Raw genomic sequence first — 9825 nt, 5'->3', positions numbered from 1 at the left:
ACTGTACATTACCTATATGATTTGTATCGGGGTATTCGTTGAATTTACGATTACTCCTGATCACGCGGATGTGCGTGTGTATTCTCAGAGATAAGATATACTCAATTAAATTTTTATTTATTTCATTAATGGATAATAATAATAAAAATAACACTAATAAATAAATAGACATTTGGTGATTTTTTTTCGTAAGATCATTTTCGTGTAAGTTTCAGTGTGACCAGATCGTAACGTCGGCCCATTTAAAACTGTACAGGATTTGGCTATAAATAGCCAAAATCTGGCAACCCTGGTAAGTTTGATACTCCTCTAATACGTATTTACGGCATCATCATCCCTCCTTTCTGTACATTTGAGAAGGGCTGGCTGTTAATGAAATTGATTAACTAAATTAAATTCATTAAATTAAATTAATTTAATTTATGTTAGAAATTCGAAATTACACCATGGTGGATCCTCTTTCGTATTAAAACCTCCACTTGGTCTGCCACGATTGGATCGTTATACTTCAAGCCATCGCTCCACTTGGAACACGCCCTGGAGATGCTGCAATCAACACTGGATGTAATCCTACCTAGATATGCTGACGACATCTTCATTCTTGGTAGGGATGTGAACGCCACGGTGGCCGATTTCGATGACGATCTCTCTCCAGACGACTTACAAGGTACTAGACTTGATTACTCTCGCAAATACTTAGTCAAAGCTACAGATCTCAGGGGAGAGGCTCTGATGAATTTTATGAACGAAAATGGCTTCATTCTCCTCAACGGAACGTCCAGATCTGACTCCCCAGCAAGATTCACCAGCTCCAAAAGTGCTACTACACACGACCTGGCTTGGGTAAACCTCGACGAGGCAGACCTAGTGTACGACATGAAGGTCTGTGCGGATCTCCTTGGATCCAACCAGATGGTTGGATCCAAGGAGAGACAATCCATTACCGTGCAGCTATTTTTCTCTACTGTGGACCCCAGTGCCTGTGAAGCAAACCTCAAGTTGCAAACGCTCCCATCCAACCTGAAGTCAACTTACACACCATCAGCTACCCTACTTTGGCGTAATGATAAAGCAGTTGACTTTGTAAAAGAACTGGGTAACTCACCCATCTATACTAAGGCTACAACGACTAAGGACATCGATGCAAGATGCTTTGCTCTAACGAAGGCTATCAAAGAGGCTGCAACTGTCTGTGGAATGTCCAAACCTGTAATGGGTATCGGCAAAGATCCCCTTTCGAGGAAGAGGACCAAAAATCCCTGGTTTGACGGAGAATGTGCTAGTCTGAAAAAGGAACTCCACAAATCTTATGGTACGATTTATAAACCAGCTTTTGACAAACCCTTAGCTGTTGAATTCGACGGTAAAATGAAAACGTACAAAAAACTGATTAAGGACAAAAAAGCTGTTCACTACGACAAAAAAGCAAACAGATTCGCTAACATCAGAAACCCCTTCGTCTTCTGGAAAACAGTTGCCTCTGCTAAAAGTAGACCTCCTAGGATTGAAGCCATTAGTTTGGATGCCTGGAATGACTTTCTACAAAGTATGTACCCACCGAGGGCCCCTCTCCAGTTAAATCTCCAGCACTCAAACTCCTCCGATATCTCCCCCCTTGATAAAGTAATTCAGATAAAGGAGATAAGTATCTGTCTCAAACACGTAAAGAAGGGCAAGGCTCCAGGAGAGGATAATATATCAAATGAATTCCTAAAAGCCCTGCCCCTGGAATGGAGGCAATATCTTCTGGACCTCTTCAACGAGGTTTTTAGACTTGGGAAAGTCCCTACATCATGGACAAGCATAGTCTTGTGCATGATACACAAGAAATGTGAAATTGTTGAGCCGCTAAATTACCGAGGAATAGCGTTGGTAAATAACACCACAAAAACATTTACCTCGATTCTGAACAACAGGTTTTACGCCTGGGCTGAGGAGAATAATATCCTACCTGAGTAATGGATAATATTATGGCTCTCCAACTGATCTTGTTCAAAAGGCTGAGGCTCCCTGGAGGTAAGGTCTATGGACTTTTAGTTGACTTTTGGCGAGCCGTCGACTCCGTGTCACACTCCCTTCTCTGGAAGAAACTACTCAACATCAACGTCAGCTGTAAACTTATCAGAATCATCAAAGACTTTGACCACTCTATGACCTCTATGACCACTCTTCAATGTTTATAAAAACATCCAGCGGCGTTACAAATTCAGTGGAAATCAGTTAGGGAGTTCTACAAGGAGAAAAACTAAGCCCTCTGCTCTTTAATCTCTTTCTATCTGACATAGTATCCTTTTTTCGTGCTAAGGGAGCTACAGGGGTTGATATTGATGAACACAACGATGCTGTCCTTCTCCTCTACGCAGATGACCTCATTGTTCTTGCTAACAGCTCCGTAGATTTGAAGCGCAAGCTACAAATACTTGAGGAATATTGTACAACGAACGAACTCACGATTAACATTAGCAAAACCAAAGTGGTTGTTTTCAGAAAAGGAGGCCCCTTGCCAACATGCAACCATGATTTTGAACTCTACGCCTCTCCAGTCGAAAAGGTCTCAAACTACATCTATCTAGGAGTTGAATTCTCCTCTTCAGCAAAAGGACTGATGGCTACAAAAGCTGCGATCATGAAAGCAAAAAGTACTGCGGGTGCGGTACTCCGCCTGCTCCCCAAGCTTCGGGCAGACTCCTGGGCGGCCATCTCCAACCTATACACGAGCGTTGTGGAGTCTACTCTTACCTATACGGCCTCAATCTGGGGGCTCTGCTATTTGGATCTTCTTGAGACGGCCAACTACACTTTTTGAAGAGGCTCTTTAACCGTCCGCCTTATGCACCTGGCTACCTATTAGATTATTAAACAAGCCCTTCGCTGGGTGATAAAGATTTTGACCATGGAGCCACACCGCCTCTCCAAGGTATGCCTCCTGAAGCAATTTGCACTGGCTAACTCAGTCGACCTCACCTGCGCCTCCCCAACGTACAACTGGGCCCTTCAACTCAAAAAATACCTTACTGGTATCAACTGTGACGATCTATGGAAAAACATGACGTCCACTTGGTGGATTTCCACCACTCCCGAGATTCTGGAGGAGTTGCGAGCTAAACTGAAGTTTGTCGATTACCAAAGCTAGTGCAATTCTACTTCGGTCCAATTGAAGGTCTTCCGTCACCCACTAGACAATTTCAACACTTTTTACCCGGAAAGATGCCCATTCAAATTTACGAGAGTTAAAATACAACTCCGGATGTTTACTTCTCACTCTAAAAAATTCAAAATAGACAATGTACTTTACGATATTGATCCTCAGCAAGTTTGTATCCTCTGTCATCTGCACTGTCCTGAAGACCTTCCATACATCGTGTTCACCTGCCCCTTTTATTATCCAATCCGCAAACACTACTTGCCTTCATACATTGTAGATACTGACTTCTTAACCAAATCGAGTCTCTCTGCTTTTCTCAACAACAATGATTTTGTCTGTTCTGGGAACATTTACTGTTTTGTCAAGAGCGGTTTCCAACTTAGATCATCCGAACTAAATGACTGAATTATATCGAGCCTGTTGATATCTGCTTTTGATGTTATTTTTACCTATTTCTTTTTTTATCCCTTGCTATGTTCTTATATTTCTTTTCTTATCTTAGCCCAAATGTTTTTTCTTTTTTTTGTATTTGCTATATTCTACTCAAGTACATCTAAACTGTACAAACATGCGGACTCCCCCTGTAAAAAATGGTACCATGTACCAGTGTACAGTCAATAAATAATGATAAAAAATTTATGTTAGAAATTAAAATGAACTCAACACACGACTTCTTCTTTTTTGTTTTGTTTAAATGATAAAAATATAAACGTTTATTCATTAAAGATAAAGATACAAAACATTTCAATCGGATTCGACTTTCTCTTCTCAACTCTCTCTCTCTCTCTTTACTCGTCTCGACTAAGACTGTTTTCTAACCAATCTCAAACCGAACTGATCACTCTCCCCTATATATACTTTCCGTGCTTTCAGAATATTCCAGTGCTCTCTACACTCACTCACCATCTAACTCACATTTTCGAGCCTTCCCCGCCTCTATCTATCTCTCTTACACTGAAATTCTTTGTCTCTCATTCTTCCATTCGCTAACATTGGGCCATCTTCTCTTCGATTCGTCCTCGAATCCGTTACAATAGTTTAAACAACAAAATAATCAAAATGCTTCGGTTTCTTTCTTATTCTTCTTGATCTACCTGTATATTCATCTTCTGCTGTCTTCTGACCCTGTTTAGTACTTCGTTCCTCTTCGTATCTATCGCGAACCTCTTCTGATGCCTCCAGTCCATCTTCAGCATTCTCATCATCAGCTGGAGTCGATATTGGCTTGACTGACTCCCAATCGTTACTCTCATCTTCGTCCTCTAGATCTTGAGAGGGTCTCCATAATTTCAGTTGACTCACATGAGCAGTTGTGGCGTAGCGTCGACCTGACTCGTCTACTCGAAGATCAGCAACTGCATACGTATCATGTGGTGATACTTTATTCACCACCAACGGTCCTCTGTATTTAGGATGGAGTTTCGTAGATTGACCTGTAGCTTGAGGGAAAGTTTGCATGAAAAGAACATCTCCAACCTCAAACTGTACATTGACTCGATGACGACTGTCGTGTCGAGTCTTCATGGACGCTTGTTCACTCAGGATTCGTCGAATTGCTTGGTTGCGAATCTCCTCAGGATGTTCATACCTTGCTGCTTCTTCAGCTTTTGTGAGTTGTCGTAGAGGTCCCTCCTCAAAACGTGGAATATAACCGTACAAAAGCTCAAAAGGTGTCTTCCCAGTTGTTTTGTTCACTGAAGCGTTCAAATCTCATGCAATCTCTCGTATCTGACGATCCCAGTCTCAACCTTCCTTCTCAGGATGCAGTATTGCACAAATCACAGGTAACAAGGTGCGGTTCACTCGCTCCACTTGGCCATTCACCTGTGCATATCTCGGTGAAGTCAGGGTATGTGAAATCCCGTGTCTTCGACAAAATTTAGCAAACTTCTCCGAGGTAAAACATGTACTCCTGTCAGAAACAACACGTCCCGGTGCTCCAAAATTCATCACCAACTCCTCCATTTGTCGAACAGTAGTATTAGCCTTAGTATTCTTCACTGGTACCATCCAAACAGATTTAGTCAGGTTATCAATTACAACGAGTAGGTGGGTATTCCCTCTGCTACTCGTGATGAAAGGTCCCAGATGATCAACGTGGATAGCATCAAAAGGTTTACTACCTGGTAGTATTAGGTGTAGCTCACCTGGCTGCTTTCCAGTCGTACTCTTCGTTAGAATGCAATGAAGACACGCTCCAATGTGTTGCCTCAAATATTTTTTCATTCCTGGAAAATAATAGTAGTTGTTCAGCTTAGCAAGAATGCGATCCAATTCAAAGTGTCCTTGAAGGTTGTGAAATCTGATAGCCATAGATTTCCTCATTGCTCTGGGTACGACGTACTTCAACTTTCCCTTGACGTTCTTGAAAAGGATACCTCCTTGGAGCTCATAATCTTGTACTTCATTCTTCTCGTACGCTGTCAGCTCTCTGCTCGTAGCATCTCGGAGTAATTTAATCTGCCTGCTCAACTCTTCATCCTTGGATTGATAAATGAGTACTTCATCTTCCTCATTCAGGACTGAGAACACATTGACTCGATCTAGATAATCCTCAGCACTCTCTGCTTCTTCTGTTGGTGCTCTACTCAAGGCATCAACATGCTGCAGCTTGGACCCAGGGCGATGCTCAATCTCAAAGTCGAATTCACTCAGCAAATTGTACCAACGTGCAATTTGTGGATTTCACGTCTTCTGTGAATTTAAATAGATGAGCGCCAGGCAATCTGTGACGATCTTGAAGTGATGATTTATCAGCAAAGCTCTCAACCTCGTTGTAGCCCACACAATTGCAAGTAATTCCAGTTTACTTGAGTGATACATTCTCTCTGGTTCTGTTGTTCTACAACTGATGGCGTATACCAGACGAAGTAGCTCATCTTCTCCAGGTTGAAGTAGCATTGCGGCAAGTCCTTCTGCACTTGCATCTGTATGCAGCTCAATGCTTCGATTTGGATCAAACAGTTGGAGTACAGGTTTACTCGTTAGTGCTCTCTTCAAGTCTTGAAAAACTCATTCTTGTGGCGATCCCCAGATGAACTCACGATTAGCCTTCAGCAATGATGACATGGGAGAAGCACGTTCTGCGAATTTGATTACAAATCGTCGGAAAAATCCAGCTAGACCCAAGGATCTCCTAACCTCGTGAACATTACTCGATTGTGGAAACTCCTCAATAGCTTTCACCTTCCTGCGGCCTGGCTCAATTCCCCATTGTAAAATGTTGAATCCCAGATACTCCACTCGATCTTGTAAGAATTGGCATTTCTTGAGATTGATCGTCAATCCAGCTCTCCTCAAGGCCTCTAGAACTAAAATGAATCTCTCCTTCAAGTCAGTCCAGTCTTTCCCTGGAACAAGAATATCATCAAGATAAAATATAATAACTCGATTCCTCAAGGGCCCCAGTACTTTATGCATCAATTTCGTGAAATAAAAAAGTGCATTTGTTAACCCAAAAGTCATGCTCGTGAACTCCTCCGTTTCTTCTGGAGTGATGAAGGCAGTCTGAAGGCGGTAGTGGTGGAGGGCTTATGCCTGTCTCGTAGATGTATCGGTACTTGAAGGTAACCTTGAGCTAGATCCAGGACGATATACAACTTCGATTCCGCTAACAACTCCATATGATCATCAATTCCCAGCATAGGAAATTTTAGCTTCACCGTCTGTTTATTCAATCGACGAAAATCGACTAAAGCCCTGTAGCCTCCAGTTCTCTTGTTTATCAAAAATGCTGGACTCGCATACTCTGAATTAGTGTCTTGGACAACTCCAATTCGTCTCCAATCATCGATGATCTTCCGTAGCTCTGCTTTCTCCTTCTCGCTCGCTGGATACAGTTTGGCTTGTACAGGCTTGCTCTCAGGATACTCCTTAAACTCCATAAATAACTCTGCGGTACAGTTTCGATAGACATTTAAAAGTTCAAGCAGCTCTTTCACCACTTCCTCAGGTTGATCCTCCCCAATGTTGATATCCTCACGTGTAATAACTGATGTTCCTCGTTTAGGCGTTCGTGGAAGTTCGATTAACTTCAACTCGATCTCAGTGTTTTCCTCTAGTGTGATAGACTCTTTGGTGACATTCATCACCGGCACTATGAACTCACTCTGGTTCCTCTCTACCATAATGAAATTCATACTCTCAGGTGCCATCTCAATAGGTTCAGCAATCCTTACTGAATCCCTAGTTATCTCGTTGAGCTTAAGATCTTCGAACACTCGGTCTCTTTTGTCAAAAAATCTCAGGCATTGATGAGGTAACTCAGTGAATGTACGCCCAATCATCACATCAGTTGGCTGAGTATCATCAGGAACAACTCTGAAGATAACGTCCTCAGCACTCACTTCATCAACTCTCAGGGAAGTCTTGATCCATCCAGGTGATGTTCTCTTGAACTCTGAAGATCCCCAGGCTTGCAGCACCAAAGGCTCCTTAAAAATAGAGAAATCATTCATCAAAACTATCGTAGCTTTGATTGTACATTCTACACACCCCGTATCAATGAACTGCATGTCCTGCCTGCATGTCCGTGTCATTGACCTTTACAGTTTTAATGTACTTCTGGATATTTCCTCGGTGATTGCTCTGCACTTGATTCACGTCAGCTGATTTATATTTGGTGGAATTCTCTTTGCACGTTTTGGAAGTGTGATCCTCACCACCACATTTGTTACAAATCGTCGGCTCTGGACAATTTCGAGACACATCACTTTTCTTGCAATTGAAACAAATCAACTCACCATTAGCATCTCTCGGGGGTGGTGTTTGTTGATGTCATCTCGATGACTCACTCGATTTTTTTTCACTGAAGATGAGGACTCACTAGATGTCGACTTACTCGTTCCAGACTCTGATGTTCTGCTCGATGTTCGTCCACTCGCAGTAGATTTACGTGCATCAAGTTTCTTACTCGATTCAGTGGCCTTTGAACTCTTGATAATCTCCTTGCGATCCTTGATCTCTCGTTCTAACCTCAAAATTTCATGAAGCAAAGTGTCAGCGTCCTTAATATTAACACTCAATAATGATACGGAAACCTGTGACCACAATCCTTTCAGCACCTCAGCCTTGATCTCTCCGATCGTCAACCCAGATCATTACACAACTTGATTTTGTCAAGAACATACGCTATTGTTCCCTCATTCTCCTTTTGCACTCTTTTTCTCATGCGTTCCCACTTTACAGTCAGTGTCTCTTGAGGGATGAATGTTTTTTTGAATGCTGCCTCGAACAATTGCCACGTCGTCAGCTCTGTCAATTTAATCTCCAGCCAACGGTTTGCTCCTCCAACAAGATAAGATCGTGCAGCCTCTAGCGTGTGGTTGTCCTGCCAATTGTTGACAACTCGTTTGCTGTTTATCAACTTGAGCCAATCTCTGGCTGAAACTGAATCACTCTCTCCATCGAAATTCGGAATATTTTTCGTCACGTCAGGTGAATAACTTGAACTGTCCGTAGGGACTGCTACTGCTGCTGCTGGTCCTTGCACTCAATTGATTCATCTATTCCATCATTCCCCGTATAACTCCGTCTCTAGCTCTAGCCTCAGCATCACGTCGTCGGTTTTCCTCGATTATTTGTTGTAGAAGAAACGTCACGCGTTGTCCTTCTGAGATTTTCTCAAAATCAACATCTCTTTGTTGCCCCGTCATTATTACGTCTTCGTCATCAGGTGGAATATCACTAATTTCAGTCAAATTGTCCTCAATATCCTCTTTATTTTGAACCTCTCTCGCAAACTGTTCAAACTCGTCGTTACTGTACATCACAACACCAGCGTAACTCTAGACTCCCGGCAGTTTGTCCATTTCACCTCTGTCCAAGTAAGGCGCAATAAAGTTATGGTAGAATCCCACTTCTGATTTCTGTTAGAAATTAAAATGAACTCAACACACAACTGGTTTTTTGTTTTGTTTAAATGATAGAAATATAAACGTTTATTAATTAAAGATAAAGATGCAAAACATTTCAATCGGATTCGACTTTCTCTTCTCAACTCTCTCTCTCTTTACTCGTCTCAACTCATACTGTTCTCTAACCAATCTCAAACCGAACTGATCATTCTCGAACTCACGCTCCCCCTATTTTCTCCCCTATATACACTTTCCGTGCTTCCAGAATATTCCAGTGCTTTCTACACTCACTCTCCATCTCACTCTCACATTCTCGATCCTTCCCCGCCTCTATCTATCTCTCTTACACTCAAATTCTTTCTCTCTCATTCTTCCATTCGCTAACATTTATTTTAATTATAGTATAATGATCCTTTTTAAATATTCAAAATAATTATTGATAATGGTTGATAAAACTAAATTTGAGTAGTATAATAATAGTTAATTAAATTATCCGAAAAACTTATTAAAATTAATGTCAGGTGGACCGGATCTGAATCTGATCATTTGCTCTTCAATTGACCCCGTTCAAATGCCGATCAAAGACATCAAATCGGAATTTGATCAAATTGCGGTCAGGCAGTCGACCTCAGGGTGAGATCGTCTCTACCTGATCAGAACTTGATCTGAATCATCCTGCAGTTTTTCGGATCCGATCTACTGGATCAAAATTTGGTCAGGTTCTCATCAGGAATCACCGGATCCGTCGAACCTTACAAAAACCGGATCAAGATCTGATCGTGCTTCAGCAATTTCCACTCGGGGACCGTATAAATTAACATTGAA

General features: G+C 41.9%; 2 protein-coding genes across 2 annotated transcripts; one reads left to right on the top strand and one right to left on the bottom strand.

Annotated features, from left to right (window-relative positions):
• The first annotated feature begins 543 nt into the window (after nt 1-543).
• LOC107042460 lies at nt 544-1959 on the top strand. The gene has a single exon (XM_015263506.1). It carries the CDS (start codon nt 544-546, stop codon nt 1957-1959), a length of 1416 nt encoding a protein of 471 aa, XP_015118992.1.
• A 2224-nt stretch (nt 1960-4183) lies between these two features.
• LOC107042459 lies at nt 4184-8913 on the bottom strand. The gene is made up of 9 exons (XM_015263505.1): nt 8703-8913; nt 8331-8629; nt 7986-8184; nt 7655-7833; nt 6717-7578; nt 6190-6495; nt 6008-6147; nt 4894-5779; nt 4184-4839 (listed from the first exon to the last, which is right to left on the bottom strand). Exons 1-9 carry the CDS (start codon nt 8911-8913, stop codon nt 4184-4186), a joined length of 3738 nt encoding a protein of 1245 aa, XP_015118991.1.
• Between the last annotated feature and the right edge of the window lie 912 nt (nt 8914-9825).

The sequence above is a fragment of the Diachasma alloeum genome, unplaced genomic scaffold (genome assembly GCF_001412515.2).
Source record: "Diachasma alloeum isolate Michigan unplaced genomic scaffold, Dall2.0 Dall_scaffold_00472, whole genome shotgun sequence".
NCBI classification, from domain to species: Eukaryota; Metazoa; Arthropoda; class Insecta; order Hymenoptera; family Braconidae; genus Diachasma; species Diachasma alloeum.
This window is presented reverse-complemented; position numbering and strand designations above follow the sequence as displayed.

Excerpts from the sequence above, each read along its gene's own strand:
- LOC107042460 (XM_015263506.1), top strand. The coding sequence starts at position 544 with ATGCTGCAATCAACACTGGATGTAATCCTACCTAGATATGCTGACGAC.
- LOC107042459 (XM_015263505.1), bottom strand. The coding sequence starts at position 8,913 with ATGTACAGTAACGACGAGTTTGAACAGTTTGCGAGAGAGGTTCAAAAT. Across the intron at positions 6,496-6,716 it reads CGTCCTGGATCTAGCTCAAG|GGAAAGACTGGACTGACTTG; the intron begins GTTACCTTCAAG and ends TTCTTGTTCCAG. Across the intron at positions 4,840-4,893 it reads ACTGCATCCTGAGAAGGAAG|TGAACAAAACAACTGGGAAG; the intron begins GTTGAGACTGGG and ends TGAACGCTTCAG.